Here is a 23,994-nt window from a genome sequence, read left to right on the forward strand (position 1 = left end):
GGAACCTCAATTGTGATGCTATTACTTGTACCTGTTAGTAGGGGTCCGTTTCTTACCCCTTATACCTTTTTCCTACACTCCTGATTTTATCAATCCAGACTGCACAAAATAAGTCGAATAGAAACGAATACACCCCTACACTGACTACTTACCCATTGGTTAACTTGCTGTACGCCGAATACCATTTAACTGAGCAACTGGGAAAGTTGTGTTTGTACCATACATATATCAAGGACACTATCAAAACAGCAGAAAAGTACATTAACCGCACTGCCCAGAGAAGAGACAAGAGTATGTAGGCTGCCTATGTAGCTCAGTATGGCGCACACCCAACCATAGACGTCTGTGTGTAAACTACATGTCCCGTGTTTGAATCTTGGCACAGTCAACTCATCCTTTTCAGGTGAATAAAATGCGTGCCTTCCATTTGAGTCAAACATTACCCATTATTTAAGAATTAGGAGACAATGCAGGTTGTGGGTGTGCACCCTTCACAGAGACACCAGAACACCGCCCACTTCCTTTCCCCTTCACGCTCATCTGATACACTGGACACACCGTAATTAGCCTTGGACCAGCCTGGAGGGGCCTGAGGCGCCAGGGCAGCCTGAATGCACTGTGCTCCGGATACTGTATCTCCCCGACAATGGTGGTACGGTCCCTGTGTGCTCTCCTAGCAGGTAAGATGTCACGAGAAGCGCCCGCCCTCCAGGGGTGAGGCAGAAAGATGACAATAGACAGGATATGCGTCTCCCTACTGCCCACACTAACCGCTTTATATGAAGGGATCTCTGAATCTGGGACAGTAAAGGTGTCCGATTTAGCGCGATGATAGCGGGTTTTCAATAGAATCGTCTCTCATCGGCCACAAAAAGGTATTCAGTGTTCACTTGTGGGTTAAGTGCGCCGATCTCGTCAGCAAAGCTTGGCCTGGGGGTGTGTGGGCAAGATGAATGATGTTACAGAGTTTGGACCTATTTCTTGGCGTGAGTGCACTTGCTAGATTTAATTTCTGAAATAAAGCAAATTTTGTAGCTATAGGAAAGGTACAAAGCCTCCCCCTTATCGTAAGTTTACCGCTGAACGAACCGCGACAAACGAGGGAAGTCAGTGGAACATAAGTTGCCACAACTTTTGCGACGTTCTTTCCTTGGACCCCCGCCAGATTGCCCCGCTCTCCTGACACGTGCCTCACTCGACCCTCCTTCTATTGGCCGTTTAAAAGGCTTTGTCTGCCTGACATTTCCAGATTTTAAGATTTCCTTAATGCTGACCGCAGAGAGGCATTGACCTACCTGACATTTAACAGGCTTTGCCCTCAACATTCCACGATCTGTTTTACACTGACTGGCTCTCATCAGACCTTTAAAGACAGCGGTTTATTGATGACGGACTCTGCATCGAAAGACACCAATTGCTTCCACCTTCTGAGAGCTGTGCACTAGCCTGCAGTCTCCGAGACTTTTCACAGTACTAAATCAGAAACTCTTTATTCCTGAAATTATTATTCTATTGGATTTACAATCCTTTATTTAAAAAAAAAAAAAAAACACAAGCTGATGTTTTTTATCTATAGGCAACAATACCCTGTCTTTATTAAATTGTGTTTAAATTAGTGGGTGCAGACTTTTTGTATAATATAAATAAATCACCTAACCAAGAAAAACGCTTACATTATTTTGGAGTATGAAACATAGTTTAGAGCAGAGATGAAGAGCTTGATTTGGAGTTTGACGGAGGGGGTTACTGCATCACAAAGGTGACGGATATCCCGTCCACCATACTACAGTTCCATTACAGACTACGGAACTTGTAATGTGGCAAATGGGATATCCAGCACATTTGTGACGGAGTGAGCCCTCCGGCAAACTCTAAATCAGGCCCTAAATCTTTAGGGGGACCAGGGTCTCTACCACAGAATACTGCCCAAACAAGAATAGTTTGCCATATTACACTGAGGCCCTGATTTATACTTATTTTTGTGCTGCATTTGCGTTGTTTATTTTATGCAAAAGCAGCGCAAACTTACAAAGTATAATTGTATTTTGTAAGTTTGCGCGGCGTTTGCGTAAAAAAATGACGCAAATGCAGCAAAAAAAAAAAGTATAAATCAGGGCATGAATGCGCTGAACCCAGGGCAGCCCCGAACTCATGCTGCCCAAGGGGCAGCTAATTTCAGAGAAATATGGAGCAGCTGTTTAAAAGCTGTTCAGTGTTTCTCACTGCAGGCGGCAACTTGCCTGCACTTTAAGGGGGATTAGAGATCCACTTGCAGACGGGGTACAGTGAGTGACTGCACCTGCCTCCAAGGGTATGTCTGAGGGATCCATGGGACCTCTTTTCTTCCACCCAGAGCTCTCCCTTTAGAAGGCGTACTGTAAGTGCACCAACATTTTATGGTGCATTTTCAGTATGCCTTTTAAAGGCATGTTTGCCTCTGCACCCATGTAAGTAATAAGGCATGTGGCAAAGTGATTCCCTTATTTGTATGGTGCCACTCCTCCATGCAAATAAGGGAATGCCCCCTGATGATAGTGCTTGCACTATATGTGCACCAGCACAATCGGTATTACAGAAGGGGTCTCAGAAGAGTCTGCGGCTCCTTCTGTAATATCAAAATGCCCGGGGGTGTGCAAAGACGCCTGTTGCAACCCTGAGATACTTAATGTAATACGGCCCCAGATAATCATTTAGAAAATTACAAATTTATTCAGAGGGATTTTTGCATCTTTTGGGACATATTCAACCAGGGAAGATGTTTTAAGTTTTTCTCTTGCATGCTTCTCAAACTCATTGGCAGTAGTTTCTCCTGGCCTCATTTAGCAGGGTCAGATTAGAAAATTATACATCAAGGTCAATTTAATAATCTTGGAGTGTTCTCACAAAACCATCGATCTTGGTTTAGTAAAAGTAAATGGGTTCATGTGCTTAAAACGTTTGAAAACCAGACTGCAGGTGTAATGCATGTGGCCTGGGTAACGTTCCTGGCACACCCTTTACCCACCTGAATTTGCACTGCATTCTTTTTTGGTCGGTAGCCATAGTATTCCTCCTGTCGCTTCATGAATTTTCGGAAATGCTCCTGGATCAGGAAGGTGGCGTAAAATTTGCCTACTGTGACTTCATCATCTGTCAAGAGAAAACCAGGCAGAGCTCATTACACAACTGATAATACAGAAACTGACATCACGTCTGAATTCACAGGATCCAATAGGCTAATGTCTTTGTAATCTTTATAGGGTTGATAACAGAGTTAAAGGTCAGGAATAGCCTGACATAGGCATCACTGACCAAGAGCTAGTGGACTTTGAGGCAATATTCTGTGGGTATATCTGTATGTTTCCTATCAGACGGTTTTGGCAATGTGAATAGAACTATCAAGGCCTTTTGAGTGACACACAGACCTTTAAATAATGACTCTGTATCACTTCAGAGCCAGAGGCCCTGGTGCCAAGGTGACTCAGGAGAAGGGTACATTGAGAAAACTGTCACCCAACAGGAGATGGTTCTAGGACCAACACAGCAAATGGCCTCATACAGCTCAGCATTGGGCGATGGAGAACGCAGGGGTGCTAATAATTATGGATTAGTAATTAGTCTGTTCATTATCAAACACAAACTTTACCTTTTGACCGAATCACTGCAAACATGCCATACTACTCCACTATCAACAAAATGACTTTTTCTGGCATTACAGTGTAAATTGGTGATTCATAATTCCAAAAAGCCATTTAGAAACAAAGAAATGATTTTGTTTTGACAAAAAAATCTGAACTGTATGGTAACAAATTTCTCTTTATACATTTATTCAGTGAATTTTTGAAAAGTAAAAGAGCATCTTGCATATACGTATTGGGTATTTATGTAGCACATAGCCAGCTACAAGCAGTGTAGATCTGTACTGGGACACAACAAAAATACAATCCGAAGAGTGTTTCCAGCAAGGAGGAGTGTTGAATTGCTGTGATGCAGTAGAGGAAGAGAAGTATTTCTAGTGCTGAGAACTAGTGTTCTGTCAAGAGGACTGTCTACATCTCTTGAAAGGAAGGAGGGCTGTGGATGCCTTTACAGATTCTGGATGCATGGAGAGAGATAAGGCTTGCTTTGTGGTGTTCTGGTTGCATGAGTGTCACGAGCAACCTGAGATGATGAGCTGGTCAGCCAGGCAGGTGGGGCTTGCTGATCGTAAGACTTCCTCTCTGGCCACTGCAGCTGGTCTAAAAGATGGTGCAGGCAGGTGAGTTGAACAATTGGAGTTCCATCAGGGTGAGGGAGGGACTAGGGTGGTGTGGTTAACAGTGCTGAAGGTGGTAAATAGGTCCAGAAGTAAATCAGAAAAAAGGGATCATCTTTATTTGTAGTTAGGAGAGATGTGCATTTTCTTGGCTTTCTAGGAGTGAACTGGAGCTGTTGAGAAGAAACTCATGTTGAATGTTTTGAGGTGGGAGGCGTTAGTACACAAGAATAATTTGAGCTTTAAATTGCTAATGGAGATATCCAAGAAGCATTAGAATGTCGCTGTTGGGTTTGCCTTGATGTGCTGGTTGCGCATGAAGTAGGGTGAGGGGTATGGCAGGTACACAATGTGTTTAGTCATGTTGATTACATTATGTTGAGGATGCTGCCTTTGGAGTGGGTTGGTTGGGTGAACATGCTGAGCCACATTGAGCCTGCCAAAGAGGTTGAGTAGGATGTCTTCTTTTTCTGTGCTTGTCTGGTTTGAAGTCCTACCAGAGGGCTCTTTGGATGAGTGAATTGGATTAAGTGGTGAGGAGGTTTGAGAAGTTTGAGAATTCATCTATAAAGTCTTTGTTCTGTCTGGGAGGCTTCTAAATTAAGTGGAATGTTTTGGACGAGTAACAAAACGTGTTCAAAATTCATCCATTTTGCTTTTTAGTCGAACAATGTTTTCATTTTTGATACAGAAGGGTAGAAGCAACAGAAACTATGGTGTCATTTTAAAACAGTGTATACTACTGGCCCATCTTGAACACTCTTGCCTACTCAGGGGCCACCACATCTGAAATGATGTGTTCAGCTTTGAAATCTACAACTAGTGCAACAGTAAAGCACTTGGAGGCTTTAAGCACAATGTCTTTTGGGGTGCCCACTTCACAGACTTTGGCCCTCATTATGAGCCTGGCGGTCATGAGACCGCCAGACTCATAGTGGCGGTCGGAACGCTGCAGTCATGGCGGTCTGACCGCCAAATGGCGGAATGCTGCAGTCATGGCGGTCTGACTGCCAAATTATGACCGTGGCGGAGCTGCCACAGTCAGACCGCCAACACCACCAGGTTGCCGCCAGCCTAGCAGTTCCAGCGGTTGTAAGCGATGCCTCTGGATTACGAGTCCCCATACCGCTAGCCTTTTCATGGCGGTTCTACCGTCATGTAAATGCTGGCCGAATGGGGGCGCCAGGGAGCCCCCTGGGGGCCCCTGCACTGCCCATGCACTTGACATGGGCAGTGCAGGGGGCCCCATGCACAGCCCCGCCGTGCATTCCACTTCCCGAATTAAGGGCAGTGGAATGTGTGACAGGTGCTACTGCACCCGCCGCACCACCACATTGCTGCCGGCTGGATTACGAGCCGGCTGCAATGTTGAGGCCCTGCGGTGAACTCTAAATAGGGCCAGCGGTGTTTGGACCGCACAGGCTGTCTCTCAGCAGTATGAGTTTGGCGGGCGGCTTCCGTCATGGCGGTCTGACTGCCAAATTACGACTGTGGCGGAGCTGCCACAGTCAGACCGCCAACACCACCAGGCTGCCGCCAGCCTAGCAGTTCCAGCGGTTGTAAGCGCTGCCTCTGGATTACGAGTCCCCATACCGCCAGCCTTTTCATGGCGGTTCTACCGTCATGTAAATGCTGGCCGAATGGGGGCCCCATGAACAGCCCCGCCGTGCATTCCACTTCCTAAATTAAGGGCAGTGGAATGTGTGACAGGTGCTACTGCACCCACCGCACCACCACATTGCTGCCGGCTGGATTACGAGCCGGCTGCAATGTTGAAGCCCTGCGGTGAACTCTAAATAGGGCCGGCGGTGTTTGGACCGCACAGGCTGTCTCTCGGCAGTATGAGTTTGGCGGGCGGCCTCCGCCACCTGCCAAACTCATAATGAGGCCCTTTGTCACCATAAAAAAGGGAAAGGGAGCTATAGGGCAAATTATTTAAGACAAAGAGGACATTTGAAATAAACTACAATACTTTAATCCATATTACACTGGAGCATACACAATACATTTTTTTCAGTTTTATTTAGGTTGTGGTCTAATATGGATAAAAGCAACCTAAATGCACATACTTTACAAACTTGATATATCTATGGAAGGGCATAGACCACCAAACCCACTTAGTTTGCCAATTCCAGCTTTCTGCAACACCATAGACTCTGCAGAATCCTCAAGTAAATCTTTGCTGTCACTGTATGATCACATCCTACAGACATGATTAATAAAAAGTTGTTCAGGTTGAATAATATCTCTAGCTTTCACTTATTTGCTCCTAACTGATAAACTGAAGATTAGTGTTATACAGCAAGGGCACCAGGCTCGAACCCTGTGGGTACTAGGTTGTGGTTAGCAGGGAGAGCAGGCACCCTAACCCCTAAAATGGTTTAGAACCCAGCATCAACCATGGCAAACTTGATCAAACCAGCCCCACAATGCTTCATGCAAGAGAGCCTAATGAGCAAGGGTGTCTCTGTGGTTTGTGTGTAGGCAGTATTGTAACCCAAAGATCGTTTTAGAAATGGATGAATTGCAAACAATGCAAATTAAAGCACTGTTTTATAAACTATCAGGGGCAGCTCCTTCAATATGGTGAATGAGCATCACCCCCCCACCCAAGAACCAGGAGATAAAAAATGAAACAATAGTTTTCTATTGTTTCATTTTTCATCTGCTGACTCAGCCAGCAGCACAGGGAAGGGGTGGGGCGGGGCAGGGCCACGGGAGGTGGGAGAAGGAGGAGAGTGCACATGTGTGTTTGGCCACCCGCCTGAGGCTGGCCATACACACATGTGCACTTAGGTTTCTCCAGCCCGGCTGCATGCACAGCCAGGCTGGAGAGACAGCACAGACTCAAGGCTTGTGTTTGAGTGACAGTGACTGCCGCTCAGACCAATCCTGGTGCTGCTTACATGCTATGTTTAAAGAGGAGCAGGAGGTGAGAGGACGGTAAGGTAAGTGGTTTTTTTAAATTATTTATTTCCTCCCCTCTGTTTTGGTCCCTTCGGATACCGCATATATGAAATTAATATTTCTTGGGCTCAGGGTCAACAATGGAATATATATTAGCTTGGAAAAACTAGCTCATTTGTTAGAAAATCTTTTTCACAACGGAAGTTGAAACAAAAAATAAATACAAAAAATAAATAAATATTAAATAGATAATGGCATTGGTAAACGAAAAGCGAGAGTGCTAACCATAAGTAAAGCTGGACATCATGAACGGCCTGACTGCGACAGACAGACACAATACTGTCCTAGAAATCACAAACACTCAAATTCTATAACCCTCCAGTGCCCGCTGACGTACCAGCATCTGCCATTGCTCCAAAAATATGGGTGGTCTTCAGGTTCTTGTGCAGAACCATGGTGTGCGTTTGTCTTAGCGAAGAGCCACTCTTCCCAATTCAGCAGGCACCCACTTAGTTTCACCACCATTGTTTTTATTTTAGTGCTGTATGTATCCAACATGCACCCTTTTTAGGTGGAGCGTGCAATCGCTTTGACCTGTTGTAATCTATTTGTAGGCTTTTAACCATGCCCCTACGCCCATCACTATCGCTCGTTCCTGGGCTTGCCTTTTAAAATCCTTTGTTATCATTGGTAAATGCACCGACCCTGTTACATGGGTAATTGCACTTTTGTTGATACGTTTGTGAGCAAAAGTCTTTTTCCTTTTGTGTCTCTCCTTCGCGCTCATGGCGGCTGTGGCACATTGAATTGGCTCTCTTAAAGTCAACTGTTTTACTTTTCAGTTTCAATTTATGTGGCAAGAAAAGTCCAGTTAGGAATTTACAACGCTAATAGCTCAAACCCGAGCAAACGCAAGACACATTGCATAGCAAATGCTTGTTTCATTTGCTGTTTGCAACATCATGGTGAATTAGGAATCTGAGGCAAAAATTAAAAAAACGTTTATTTTGTCAACATTAAGGTGCTTTCTTAGATTGTTTAAAGCAACAGATTTCTCAGCACCAGCTTAGAAATAAAGTTACCTGCTCCATTACCTTTATAGAGGTTTGTGCAGCTCCCTGAAAGTATCTCAGGCTGACTCCGAAGTATGCCTCAAAATAGTATTACACAGCTGCCCACCCTAGGCCTTTCCTTTATCTGACAAGTGTTTACCATCAACTAATTAATACCCACGCATCCTGGGCTCTTTAGGTTTCATGCCTTTATCCAAGGCGAGGGATGAGTGTCAAGCCCTCCCACACACCCCTGCAGCGATAATTACCTTTTATGCAATGCTCCGAAACTAAAAGCGCCGAAGGGATTGAGTGTCTCACTCTTAACAAAGACCATTTCTATTAATAAGAATGTGAAACTGTTCCAGTGCAAGCTTGTTTCACTGTATGTACAGCTGCTGAGAATTATTGCAGGATCTCAGCAAATAGGTGGATAATATCCTCCGTTGTTTTGTTATTTCTGTGAATAGATCCGAAAAGTGGCAGTATACAGAGTGGCACTGTTCTACTCTGTAGTACATGCACACTTCTTGATGGTCGCACATATTATCGAACACGGACACACTGTCTGCAGCTGTTGTCAGTATACATTTCTGTGTGATTTTTTGGGATGCATGTATCAGGGCTGCTACGGGGACTTGGAGGGCAGGAGGCAGAGAGGGCTTTATGCTCCAGGCCCGGAGCTCTCCAGGGCCCTGCTCGCCTTCACCATTCATTGATAGGTTTTTAATTGAAAGCCAGCCTGCCATCTTCATTAATAATGATGCCGCTCGTGTGGCCAGACCATTACAGGGTACAAGATGTCATGTTTTCGCTTTCACTGAACTACATTTTTAATTCCATGTCTGCCAGAAGTACGTGGTATTGAAAGACTTATTGGCGGCATGTCAACGGGAATTTTGTTTGTCTCTCCTAGTTTCTGCTTTCTTTTCAATTGTTTTATTTGTTTCAGCCCATCTATCTAGTCTTTGTCCCTCTCACTAAGCATAACCTGTTTACCATCTCTCTGACTGGCTCTTTTTATCGTTCCACAAAGTGTTTGTTTTATGGAAACGTGTTTTTGTTTTTCTAAAAGCGCTCCATGAGAGTGTATGCATTTCCACAATCTCTGTTTTTCCACTTCTCTCATCATAATTCATTTCATAAGCATTTAATGAGAATGCAGTTCGATTTTAACATGCAGCATGTTTGCCAGTATCTTTTAGAGCATTTCTTTACATAACATTACAAAAATGACACTTTATTTTACGTTTTACCTTGTCCTCAAGCCACTCTTAGATAGGCTTTCACTTTTATACAGCTTTGCCTTTCAAGACACTGTCCTGTACTCTTTACCTCCATGTTGATCTCTCTTGTTTTTTGCTTCCACCCCTCCCATAATGCTCGGTCTGTTTTTGCGTCCCTCCTTATTACATTCATATTACTTTCCCTATTCACACCCTCTATGCTGCTTCCCCCGGCACATCCATGCGCTGCCTCCACCCATTCCCTGTGTTGTTCCCTTCACCCTCCCATTGCTTCTGTCATTTTGTAAGCAAGAGCATGATTAGTGATGCAGCTGCCCTTGTAGGTGTTTTTCCTGTTTATTAGCCATGCTGCATAGCATCAGATATGCTGTACAGCATGGCTAAAACCACTGGCAAAGCCAACAGGTCCAAAAGATTGTTTTTGCCAGTGCTTGTTTAATACTTGCAAACACGTGCTGCTTATAGCACCTGGTCAAAGGGAAGAATCATCCAAGGGGGCCTGTATTAAATGTTGGCATCAGGCTCACACTAACCTCTGATATGCATGCTCTATCCGGTAGGGAAGAACAAGTTCCATGTCATCAGTAATACTGGTTCCAAAGGATACTCTGCTCTCTCTGCAGGTCGAATATTTTCAAAGGTAGCCTAGCCACAGACTGGAACCCAGCACTGTTTACCACACAGTTACAGCAGTGGGGAGTGTTACACATTTCCTGTGGCTGCCTCACGAGACTCCTTATACATGAGGATGTCCATCACAATATTGTCTGTTTTACAACATTTATACCTTTTCAAGGACTTTTAAGGGGAGAAGATGTGGTCTGACAGCAAGAGCTGCTGACTTTGGAACTAGGAAACCCGGTCTGAGTCCTGGTATTGGCAAACATTACATGATTCCGGCCAAGTCACGTAATCTCCCTCTGCTTATGAAAAATAATCTGACATTGTGTAATGTGATCTGGTGTTCTTGTAAAGTTTCCCAACTCCTTTGGGCCAAGTTCATGCTATGTAAAACTGCAAAACAAGGCAATAAAATGCTGTCTGCACATTTGAGACTTATTGGAACATAAAATATAATGACTTATATCCATTGCAGTCTCCTTGGATGGAAGCAGTGGCAGAAAAAGTTTAGGGACTATATATTCCTTAAAATAATACTCTGTGACCAATTGAAAAAGATAACACAAATTTATTTTTAAAGAAAATAAAGACCTAAAGATCATTAAAGAACTATAATAAATGTATCTGACTGCCTTTGGTTGTTTGCTATAGAAGGGATGCTGAAATGATGGGTAATAGTAATGCGACTGCTTAGCCCCCTCACCATTTTCCCAGCTGCCTTCTAAATATAGTTTCCACTCCATTTATGGTGCAACTTTCAAATATGAGCTTTTGCCCACTTAGATATCCACAAATATTGTCTGAAAATCATGAACCGCTTATGAAGGACAAAATGGTCAACACTTTTTAGTGTAACTTTCCTCACATCCTAACTGTGAACAGGTTAAAATAGTGAAGCCAACAAGTGAGCTGAACCATAATTTAGAGCACAGGACAAACATTTTCACCGACTGCTTCAACATGTAAGATGTCGAAGAAAGACTATTTATCAGCTTTCCTCAAAACAAAATGAAAGTGCTTCCCTATCATCTCTCACAGATTGGACCCATAGATCCTTCTTGAAAATACACAAGGAAAAATTCAGAACCTCAACCACAGTCGCCTTGATTAGGTCAAAAGGCTTCAGAATGCAGAATGTGCAGAATTTAAGCCACCTGCACCAAGGCAGGTGTTTTGTTCACCTCCATCTAACATCTACTAGGGCATCATGCACCTCATGAAAGAGGCCCAGTAAACCTCAACCTTTTTGGAATAAAATGTGTTATAGGCATCTGCTTAACCCCAAGAGTATAAGACTGCTCCTTCAAAGATGGAAGCGATGGAGACACAGGGGGCTATCCACAATGGTAAATTTACACATGGGTAAATCTACAAGTGTAAGTTTACTCTTACAGTTTGTAGTAACTTTGTAGTAAATGTACTACTTTAGGCTGTTGGCCATCTACAAGTGTAAATTTACTAGAACGTGTATGCTTATGTCTCCACCCCCTGAATATAGTGGGTGGAGCCAAATTTAGGAGTGCAAACTTACTACTTGAAACTTTTCACACATAGATGCAGATCTCCGTCACGTGAGCGCAGCTCTCCTTAAGGTAAAGTGAAGGGAAAAGTTTAAAAGTGTACTAAAGTTTAAAAAGAGATAGCCAAAATATGTTTAAGATAAAAATTAATCTATTTATATTAATGAATATTATTTAAAATATGTATTTTCAACTTAGAACAAAATAAAAAACTGCAGCATTCTTAATTTCGAATTGAATATTTGATCATTTTAAATATATTTTATGAAAATATACAAGATTTAAATAAAAAATCCCATTTAATGTATAGCATTTATATTTATTATGTAGTAAAAATATTAATTATTTACAGAATTAATTTAATTCAATTTTCTAATTAAAAAGTTAAAATGTTATAATTAATAATTATGCGTTATTTTCTATATATTTTAAGATTACATTTATTTTTAAAATGTCAAAATGTTAAATAAGTTAACTTAGTTGAAAATGGGTTCCTATTGGCTTTTATTTTAGTCCACTGCCTCCATCATTTTCTTGCAGTGTTGCAATACCAGTGGCTGGAAATGTGCGAGGTTGAACTTACTCAAGGACTAAGCTCAAGTAGATTTGCAACTGTTTTGGGTCCTTTTTGAGCTTAGTAACTATAGAAGTGCAGTTTGAATAGCAATGGGATTAATCTTTTGTGTGTGAATGCATATCCCCATATATAAATCCCTCGCTAATCCTTCTTGAAACCCTCTTTGCTCCTCCCATAACCTGTCTCCTTCAATAGTAAAAAGTCCTTATTTTCCATCCACGCTGACTGGTCCCTCCCACATTTACTACTAAAACATATATTTAAGTGTACGGAAATAGGAGAGGTGAAGGCATTGACCTCCATATTTAGGTTTGTGAATAACATTTTGTAGTACATTAGTAGTACTACAGCAGTTCTATGGAACACACTACAAAATGCAGTTTGTGAATAGGCCCCATAGTCTCACTGACCATTCATTTCTGAATCAGTATCGTGTCGCACAAATTCTGGGTAACTCTCGGGAGAACAAAAAGTGCACTCTTGGATGAATTTCACACATCCACATATTGATACCCACACATCTCAAAATGCTGTAAGACATCATTCTAAGAAAATCTCCACTTTTGTCAATACGTTTAGGGATGTTGAGAGCATCTGCATAAACTTCCATTAGTTCTGCCAAATAATAGTCTGGTGCAAAATGTTCATGGCAGGCACACATTTTCTAACTTTCTCGCAAGTTCCGAAACATTGTTTTTAGTAGGATATTGGCAGAAACAGCAGATGTCTCACAGAACTATTTTCTCTTCCACCCAATACACTTGGAAGTGCACATGCATTTCTGAATGTGAGCTATGTCATTATATCCAACTTTCATACATGATTCTGAAATGTAAAGTCTATTAAATTCTACACAAAATAATGTATTTTTACGAAATTCCACAAAATAAATTGTTACCATTTTCCAAGAGCAGACAAGTAATCAATAAAAGAAATGTGCAGTTAATGATTAGCCAGTGCCAATATATTGTTGCTTTCCGGCACAACACTGAAGGACCCATTTGGCTGTACTTGTGGATATAATGCATCGTAGTGGTTCTGTCCATCCACATCAAAACCTGCCTTGCAACATGGAAGACAACTAATCTGAGAAAAACTGATCACCCTGAGCTTCAACAAAATATTGTGGAGATTCCTCCAACTTTTTGACCACAGGCACTCATGGAATGTCTTTTTTTTTTCTCTCTCTCTCTCTCTCTCTCTCTCTCTCTCTCTCTCTCTCTCTCTCTCTCAGAGTAGACGACACAGGGTGAGACCATTTATCCTGGTTTCTTAATTAGATTCTTGCCCTGTTAACTCCACAATTGATCTCTGCTAAAACTAGAATCACTAATACAAGATATGTATCAACAGTGAGAAAATAATACCTCAGCAATGTCTGTAGAACAAGCACAGTGTATGCTGCCTTAAGGCCTATCAATGTTAAAGACTGAAACAATTCAATATCTTGACGAGTAATATTAAGGTTATGCACAGGTAAAACATGTCCCTGAGGACACCCTTGAATCATGAAAAAAGAGGGTCTTAGGTCTACCTGGCACCCCAATGTAGTCAGGTGCAGTTAGTAACTCAACCCGTCTGTAGGAGGATCTCTGTTTCCCTTTGGAATACAAGCTGGTTACTGTTTGCGAAGTGAAACAAAGCTACCTGCTTCAAACAGCTGGTCCAACTTTCAAAATTTCACTACTGTGCAGTTCTCCTTGCACGCACGGGTTCGCGTCTGCACTCGGAACAGTGCAATTCTTGTGATACAGCACATTGTCAGAGTCTGAACTCCCTACAAATGTAGATAAGGAGCCACCACAGCCCACAGGTTTATGACCACCTATGAGATTAACAAAGTTGGATTATGCCTGAAAATAAGCCATTACCACCACCTTAGACTTTTTGGTTTTTCAGGTATTGACTGAACAGCCTAAACTATAAAATTGTCCAGAATTTCTATTATGCTCATTTGAGAATTACAGTTAACATGAGGTTCTCAGCGTGATTTCCACCCAGATGATGATGCAAATGTAGCTAAAGCCCAATATGCTGTCTTCTGATTAATGTCCTCAGCCCCTTAAGGATTCCAGCTTCTGAGACTGGCTCGCAGACTTACAGCTTCAGTCTACAGGGCATTTCAATTTATCTAAAATTATTCAAATATCTCAAAATTGCAAACAGCTTTCGTGCCATATAAAATCTCCCCAGCTAGGGGAATGACAATTTACTTGGATTGGAAATCTAACAAAAAAAACAGGCAACCGAAGACAGGAGTGATGTCTCACAGCTAAGAGAATGGCAAATCACTTAGCAAAAGACTCAGCTGAATCACCACAAAGCAGAATAATAAGAATAATTTTTTCTAACAAATCTATGCCACCAGCCACCGGCTGTCTCAAAGATTCTACTAGGCCCTCATGCAAGTGATCCACTCTTTCTCTGCCATAATGAATACTCGTGTTAAGCCAAATTATTGACATCTTTCAGTGGGTGCGCAATGCCAAAGTGGCAAATGGAAGCATCTAATTTGCAGTAGCACCCACCCATTTCGAGCCCCTGTTAAACAAATAAATGATACACTAGACACTCCTCCTCTGCAAATGGCTGTATGAATCACCAGGGACTCTGGTCCTGAGTAATGGGTAAGGTAAAATTAACCATTCACCTCAGACTTATTTCTGGATGATCTGTTTTATCTCTGTAAAATAGCAGGTACCAAAGCCAGATTTTCTTCTTCTCCATAAAAGTTTTAAATGCCTCCTTGAATGGTTTAAGTGTGTCTCACCTTTGACATCTTGTGTAAATACCAGTCACTTTATCATTGGTATGTTGGGTTGACGGTGGTTTGAACCTCAGAAAGTAATAGGTTGTTCTCACAAATTATCTGAGAGAGTGGATGTACACCTTCAATGAATACACTATTATAAGTCTCCAATCCACTTGCATCCTACAGATTCTACATTATACCAGCAGTCTGCTTACCATCATTCCCTCCTTGTAAGGAATAGAGATGCTTAGATTTAGCAGCTTGAATACCCCAAATGCCTATAAAATGTATCTCCCCTCAGTGAGTTGAACCATCAAATTTATGACCAGGCAGTAGAGTTTCTTGGTGTAACTTCAGCTCTGGGATGCAGGCAATACCATGTCTGTTGTTAGCTGTGATGTTTGAGAAACTACCAGAAAACACTTTGGAATCTTTATCTCCATTGCACTGTAGGCCCACTCACTGATGCTGCAGCCTCAGCACCTGATGCTGCTTCTGGCTGAAAAAACTAGAGTTCTTGTACAAGAACTTGTCTATTGTGGGCTAAACAGCCAGACCAATGTTCGAGGAGGCACTCTGCTCAAATGTGTCACAAACGAAAGCATGACTACTTTAAAGAATTTGACTGTATTGTCACTGGTGCTGCTGTTATCTGTGTTTTCCCCTCGTCAGAAACTATACTCAAAGTCTGCTTGTGGAACGGTTTAGTACTGAACTCCAGAGCTAGCTTTGGGTTGTCCCTTCAGTCCAGACAGGAAGGTCATTACATGCCTGCAGTGGTGCTGTCTCCAATGTGAATCCCAGTCTCTTGACTGCAATCAAATAAGTCTGTTACTTGCCCCTCAGCTTGCTCATGACAAATATACGTACGCCATCAATGTCGATACTCAATAGTGTCGGACCCTTAACATCATACAAGCAATGAAGCAATAAATATTTGACTGAAAACACAAATACCACTTTTAGTGGGTATATGTGTCAGTCTTTAATTACACCTTTTTGCATTTGTGGCAACTCTTGGTTCTGATGGGTGGCCCAACGGCTCATCTTTTTAAAAATAAATTCCTAAAGTGGGAGTCTGTCCTTGAAAAACAAAAAAATCAAATGTGCAGAAAGTTTCTCTCTGCAAGTGAGGGCATTCTGCAATATATGATCCCAAGCCACCATTCCTCAAATGGCAGACCTAGCTAGGGAAATCAATTGACCTTTGCCTCACCCTTCGCATGATACGGTGAGCATTACTATGATGGCATGGCCCTGTAGCAGATGGGTTTCAGCTCTAAGGTTTCTGAATGTGGAGCCAGCTAAGACAATCACAGCACTTTCTCAGATACTTAATAGAGCGAGGGATCCATTAGTTTGCTAGGGTACGAGTACTGCAGATTTTAAGGCAGTGTTCCCACTCCACAAATCTGTAAATTGCAAATTAAGTATTTTGCATATAGGGAGCATGAATCATAAGACATACCAAAAAACAATAAAAATTCAAAAACATTCAAAAAGCTTGCATGACTAGTAGACATGGCTCCTAGCCCTGAAACATAGGTCTGCACAGAAGTCCTGAAATCTGGGCTTGGGAGAGAGAACTGAAGAGGTAAGATGAGGTAGCACCCACATGCTCTCGGAGCCATGATTCTTGAATACAATGATGTTGCAATGATATGGGAGTTTTGACCACTGACTCCACGTTGAACTTAGCCTAGCACTATACCGTCACATTAGTGACCACCGGCTTCATTTTGCCTATGGAATTTATTTTAGCATTAGCCACTGCCACGTTAAAAGCTGCAAGTAGTTTTGCACGTTGTACTGTGCTCGTGTTTTTATTCTTCGTGTTTTTTCCCACTAAGGGAAAGAATGATAAGAAGGTACTCAGACGGCAGGGATGGTCTTGTTTTGAATTGGCACCTTGGGATTGTGGCCAAGTCCTGACGTGTTAGTTTCAAAACTGGCCTAACGCAATCAGCATTTTTTGTATAAATAAACTTCTGCAGTGAGAGGGATGTTCTAGACTTTTCCTCTCTTGTTTGTTCAAAGTACAAGAGGCTGAGACCAGATGGACCAGGGACAGAGTGTTTGCAGATCTCATGCATATTCAGGACACTAGTATACGCCATCCTTACTGTGAGGATAATTGATCTATCTCTCCTCAATCGACTCTGGGATCTGATGTTGAATAGGAGGGAGATGAAGCAGCAATGCCCTTTTCTCATGGTGATGCATACTTTTGCTTTGCATTATAATATAGATACATATGTTTCCTGTGTATAATGCAGTGGAGATTCATTTGTACATTCTTTCATTTCATTGCTGTGACTATGTTTAAATGTGTGCTTTCAGCATGCTATTCTCCTTTTAGGAACCTTGTGTAGTGAAATAATAAATGTCTTCTTTGGTCAAAGAAGCACATTCTAGAGATTTTTGTCAGTGCATGAGTGTTTCAGCTTGGTCACTAGTGAAGCAAAACAGGTGTATAGGTCCCAGCATTCCGGGAAGCTTGACTGAAAGAGAACATGAATGGACAGAAGAGTATCAATTTGATTAAGTTAATTTGCAGCTAACCTGTAATTCTAAGCAATACAATAATGTCAAACTATAAAGAGGGAAAAAGTTGTACTTTATCTGAAAATTATATTACTCGTTGTTGTTTCAGAACAGCACTGCACAGCGAAAGCATCTTTTTTGATGAAAATTTATTCGAAGGTCCATTCTTATGAACATTAGATATGATTCTTAGTATCAAAGCATCATTATTTTTCTTTGTTATATATGCAGGTCTCACACAGTCTGCAGACAGTTCCACTGCAGGAGACAATGTATTCATTTTACTTAAATGAAAATCTAAACAAAAAGCAAGCATTTGCAATGCAATGGGTCTTGCATTTGCTCGAGTTAGAGCTATTAGCGTTGTAAATTCCTAACTGGACTTTTCTTGCCACTTAAATTGAAAATGAAAAGTAAAACAGTTGACGTAAGTAAGCCTATTCAAAGTACCATTGCACCATGAACATGAGTGCAAAGGAGAGACACAAAAAGAAAAAGAAGTTAGCTCAAAGTCAAACGTATCGACAATCATGCAATTATCCATGTAACAAGGGCAGTCTGCAAAGCGGTAGCAAAACCTCCCCAAGGAGGGACTAACGTAAAGCATTTACCAATGATAACAAAGGATTTTTGAAAGCCAAGCCACAAATGAGTGAAAGTGAGTGGCGTGCTGTGGGCGTGGTTAAAGGCCCACAACTCTTACAAGACGTCAAAACGCTTGCATGCTCGACCTAAAGAGCACTTGTCCAGCACATGAATGTAATACCTGTTGTGTAAATACCAACAAGTCATAGAAAGTAGCTTCAAAATAAAATACCCTACACACTAAACGATACCTGTAATAGCAGTGGGCCAAGGGAGAAAGCATGGCTGATATTCCCTAGAAGAGTTCCCTTCAACTTTACATTCTTCCTTTCATCCACCCTTTCTCAAATCCATCACTTTACCCTTCTCTCCTTACTCCCATATGTTCACCCTTCCATCCATCTTTTCTCCCTTCGATAGGTCCATCCTTTATTCATTCCATCCTCTCCCCATTTCTTTTACCCATCTTTTATTTAATCCTTCTTTTACTTCAACCATCCGTTACTCTTCTTCTGTTCTTCCTTTCACCCTCTTGTCCACCTTCCCCTTAAACATTTCACATTATCTTCCATTCACCATTCTTTCCTTGCATCCTTCTTTCATACCTTTTTCTTTAAAAAAGTATTTGGTTTCATAATTTTTCTGGTCACCTCTCTCCTTCCTGCTCATTTCTTCTATTTGCCCCTGTTGCTGTCCCGTTTTCCCATGTTCATGATTCCTCTCACTCTGTCCTCGGTTGGCCTTCTCTTACTTGGAAGCCCACTGCACACTCCACTATGAGTTTTCATATTTTCTTTTGCAGAGTTATTTATGAGCTTCTGGCTTCTCATGTCAGCAGAAGAAGCCGTAAAGAAAGAATCAGTATTTTACAAACCAGCTTTTCAGGCATAGTGGCACCAACCATTTTAGCTGCCAAAGTGAGCGGTCACTATGCCATTGACCAATTTATAAAGAAATATAGAGGAACAGTGGGCTGAGGTACAGGTTTGGTGGTTGTGGGCAGTCTGTATACAGAAGAGGATTCAGTGCAGTTCTATATGCCAATGAAGATGTGATGAGACAGGTCACTGTGTAAATAATCCAATAGGGTCATAGTTTAACAATATTGTGGGAACAACTGTCCACATGCCCACCAAATTCGTTGGGTGTAATGAACATGTCAGGAACACACCAATGCATGTAAACTACTATGTGCAGTGTGCATGTATCCTTTAATAGCAGAATATTTTATTGTGTTGGTATTTAATTTTGTTTGTGTTGTAGTGTAGGAGTATGTTCTTTTCCTAGTCTCATTCTCCAATATCAGAGTAGAATTCTGAAGAAGAAGTATGTAAAGGTGATGAATGGAATTTCCAGTCCTGTATCCTGGTTTTTATTTTACTAAAGTAACTAACAACGTTAATATCCCCACCTGCAAATTGTGCAAACTATTTTGCGTCCATGTGTGGTTGAACAGAATTCTTCTACCAATGTGTCTTCTGTTGGAAATAAAGCCAGTTCATTTTTGTATGTTAACTCAAACGCTGACAAACCTATCCTCTTGTGATGTGCAGTATTTTCCCATTATCCTTTTCGCCTCACAATAATAAGAATGTTCACTGTAGAAATTATTAGACTGGAGTACAACCATCATATATTCTTTATCAATGGAGATAGTCCAGCAAATATCTGTTCTATCTGCCAATTTTCAGTTTTTCAGACATGGGAGGGTAGGGCACAGATAGACCTCATTCTCTTACACTTCAGTTGGGACACAACAGAAAGTATAGTTAGAAATTCTACATTCTCTAACGAGGAAACTTTTTTCAACAACCCATGTTCATGCCCTTCTCTAACATAGTTTGGTCAAATGTGTTATTCCTGAGTGAGTTGCATACTGGGCCAATGGCCCGTCCCTAGTTATCTATTTATTGCCGAATTGCATGCACATTGCTCAAAGTCTCTTAAGAATGGCCCTTCATTTTGGAACAAGAAATGCTCCCTCATTAGCGTTTGTCTTGCTTTGAGAAGCCAGGGTCTTGGGAATGAGCAAATGTCAGCCTAAGCTCCGGTTTCATCTACCTATCTGACTCATTTCAGCACCAAACCATTTCCTTCAGCCATTCCCTTCCCCAAAGAATCAGTTAATATTTTCTGAGAAGAATATTAGATAGTGTACCAATCCTCAGGTAAATCTCTGCACATCTCTTTAACCTAAGGTTCCATAAAACAGAAACAAGAAATGAATCGGTAATACCTCCTATAGGTGGAATGACTTGGTCGAGCAATTTCATGCTGGTTCTCTTCCAGATTTTCTTGATGATGGCTCGCAGCTCCTCATTAGCCTGCTCAAAGTTACCTATCAAGGCAAAGACAATATTATATTCAGTTTCTTTGGAAAAGAGACTAGATGGTTCACTTCGGGACTATTGCTTTGCAAGGGCAGCAGTACTCATAAGGTTGTCTGGTAGAATATCAAAGCTAAAAATATTGTGTGGACAGAATATTGTATAAAACATATCAAGGACCAAAATATTGAAATGGTAAGTTCAAATAGGTAGGTATAGATTTAAATTTCTTAACTCCACATCTAAGTGCCTTTGAAGTTATATATATTGCCAAGGTAAATATATATGGAGTTAAGTATAGTAAAATGTTGCTTCCGCATAGAAACTTACCTTCACACTATTTTTGTCTTCGAGGCTCTTGACACAATATCTTCTCCATACAATATTTTTAACTCAATATTTTGTCCAAACACTACTCAACAGGATCAGGTACAAGACAGACAGATGACAGATGTGGCATCAGTAAATGACACCTCCCAGCCCCTCTGGCTTCCAAGAGAATAGGTAGGTGAGGAAATCTGATCTTCCCTGTTGATCAATTAATCTCTGGAAAGATTGAGTACTACAGGTTACTTTAGGTTTAACTTACTGTCAGAAATGTCCACCAACTGCACAGACCATATGAAATGGGGGATCCACACCTTGACAAATAAAAGTTCCTTCTCACCTTCTGTTTTGATTTTGAGGGCTGTCCTGACGAGTGCGAAAAGTGTAGCATTGAAGGTGACAGTGCCGTCGCTGTTCAGCGGCATGTTCATGCTGACTAGGCGCTGGGAAAAAAAACAGACACATAGGTTACATTTCATGTCACAGAGGTTTGTGTGGCTGCTAGTATCATAATAGAGGAAAGATCCGACCAACTGCTACCACTGATGTGTCTTCAGCAGAGACAGCTACATTGACCCACTGAATCGGAGAGAATCTTGGAACTCAAAGGAATGAGTTCTGTGGCAAAGCATTTAGCACCAAGAACCAAGCGGGTGCTAAGAAATGTTGACCATAATACAAACTTGATTGACAACCAAGAATTTACAAGCATCAAGAGGCTGCACCATCACAAAGACATTTGGGTGGGTACTAAGCTTGTTTCGGTGGGTGATTTGACTGGGCACAAGAAAGAACCTGAACAGCAAGACCACCAGAGCCACAACCCCACTGGTGGCGCAGCCGTTACCTACCAGTGGCAGATGCCATTGCTTAGTGCAAAGTGCACACCTCTGTTGGGCCAGGATGAAGACAGTTATGTGCACTTGGTTGGCCTTACAGAAGCATAATATCCTGGCATACATGCCTCCACTGACAGCAAAACTGGCAGTCGTGCACTGCCCACCAAACCTTTCTGTGACAAATGGTACTGTGACATTGAGCCTGAACAGGAAGGGTGTGGACTTCTGGAAACTAACAAGTGACTGTGAGCAACCCACATTATAACATCACCCCTAGTTCCACAGAGAACCCCCTTCTAAGATGAAGGGCCAATGTGCTTTACAAACTAAGAATGCCCCTGATATTTTTGTGTGTACTTGTCCCTTTAGTAGCAATAGGAAATGACTGTTGTGATTTCACTCCATAGTTTGCATTTGTGTCTTCATTAATAGAGTATTATTCTCTTTAATAAAGGCTCAGTCGAGGTATTTACTAAAAATAATTTGCTGTTGAGTCAAATATAATAGGAGTGTATTTGATGAACAGTTTTGGGCCCTACAGTAAGGTTAAGCCTCGGGACATCAGTGGTAAACAGCCTGGAATCACCCAATCTGGGCAGAGTAAACTCTGCCTGACCCAGAACTCCAGAAAACATTCCCACAAAGGGTCTGAGTACTGGTATTTTATGGTGAGCTATATGCGAGAATGGAGGTGCATTTTCAAAGTTGTAGTTTATTCTCAGAAGGAGTAGGTCGTGGGGATTGAGTTTCATCAGTTGAATCACCTGGGGCACATGGTTAGGATATACAGAAGAGCTTTATTTTCATTTTCTGTTACTACATTAAGAAGAGTGTAGGAGATGACCATGAAACTGCTATTGGAAGAATTATGTTCAGGTCGCAATGATGGATTATGAGGTGTGGCTGTAGGGGTGGAAGGTAAACTGGCAAAGTTGAATGTGTAATAATGAAGTAAATTTTAAGACTGAATAAGTGTTGGACTGACTGATCATGTATGTAATTCTTGTAGCAGCCTTACTAATTCTTGGGGTATTAACAGAAGGACAAAAAGGGACTTAACATACATCACCTTGATAGGTAAGTGTTGTAGAATGTTCTGCAATCCAGATTAATTTTCTTTGAGGAAATGAAATACAGAGCAAATGGTGATGAAGGTTAAAAAGAGGTGTGTCAAAAACAACAGCATGCGTATTTTGCAACTTAACTGTAAAAGGATTACACATACCTGCTTTGAGGTGCACTAGCAGTGCCTTGAGTAGAGTCCAACAACTGGAACATAATCGCATATGGCAATTTAGGATTGAGTAGCATTGGTTTAGCTGTGCTGGGACACTGGCACATAATGTTCTAAAACAATCTGTGCCATTGCTCTATGTCTTTCCCTGAAGTCATCCTAAACTCAAACATTAATCAGTAGTAGCTGACGCACTGGGCCATGAATGGCGCTGATGCATTATTATCATCTGCCACCTTTTTATGTTTCCATCTCCTCCGCCCCTTTCCTCACTTTGTGAATCTGGACTGAAGAAGATGTGAAGGGGCAGATTAGGGCATATCCTGTTCACTACAACTGTCATCTTGCTAGTGCTCTTGGTGCTGCATTTTTGCTCCAGACCACTGGGTCAGCCTTCTCATCGCATCACTGCCGTTTGCAGTGTTTCATTCAATAGAGGGCTCCCTGGGAGAGTGCTGCCCTCAGAACTCAGAGTTCCATGTGCTGCTGGCTTCAGGCTGCTACCTGCTCATCCACAAGAAGGCCTACAATTGAGGGCAGAAGGCAGAGCTATGCACCCATCAAGGTGAACAGGTGCCTCTTTAAAAGGAGGGAAGGTAGCGTGCCTATACCTTTATGAGTATGTGCCTTGATATGTGTGTCTGCCAGGCATGTGGTTTACATTCTTAGCTAATGCTAAGCAGTGTGTCTTTGGCATATAGTGCCCATATCTGTTTACCTTCCTGGCATATGGTGGCCTTTATTAGCATTGTATGCCGTCAGTGTCACACTGTGGTCATCCCTTGCATTTGGTAACTATTCTTTCTATCTCATGGTCTCAAGGACACCCCTGGCATATGGTAGCCATTTCTTGCATATGGTGGGCAGACCACCATTGTCATGTGGTGTCCCACTGGCATGTGGTGACCATTCCTTACCTGTACTGGTCACCATACTCAGCAATGGATAACTAGCATCGGCATAAAGTGGTCATCCTTTTAATACGTTAACAACCCTTGCCATATGAGGAGCACAGCATCTGTCTCATACAATCTTCATGATGAGCCTACGTTCCCACCGCCTGCAAAACCTAACCATCCATAACATTAGGGGAATATCCCTGACATTAGCCCGCTATCTGTGAGGTAGGAGGATGAAATAGGTATTTGTGACACAGCAACTTGAGGGTAAACATGAGCATGAGATGGTGATACTTTGGAAATTACGCGGGATATGAGATTGAAAAGCA

At 41.8% G+C, this 23,994-nt stretch overlaps 1 protein-coding gene across 1 annotated transcript in view; it reads right to left on the reverse strand.

Moving 5' to 3' along the window:
• Positions 1-23,994, reverse strand: part of CACNA1S (calcium voltage-gated channel subunit alpha1 S) — a 381,085-nt gene that overhangs the window by 40,721 nt on the left and 316,370 nt on the right. Inside the window, exons 36-38 of the mRNA XM_069238889.1 lie at positions 21,034-21,136; positions 20,276-20,377; positions 3,005-3,129 (exon numbers count right to left, since the gene is read on the reverse strand). Of these exons, the coding sequence (XP_069094990.1) occupies positions 3,005-3,129; positions 20,276-20,377; positions 21,034-21,136 (330 nt within the window). The remainder of the gene's footprint in view (positions 1-3,004; positions 3,130-20,275; positions 20,378-21,033; positions 21,137-23,994) is intronic.

Source organism: Pleurodeles waltl, chromosome 6, assembly GCF_031143425.1.
Source record: "Pleurodeles waltl isolate 20211129_DDA chromosome 6, aPleWal1.hap1.20221129, whole genome shotgun sequence".
Classification (NCBI taxonomy): Eukaryota; Metazoa; Chordata; class Amphibia; order Caudata; family Salamandridae; genus Pleurodeles; species Pleurodeles waltl.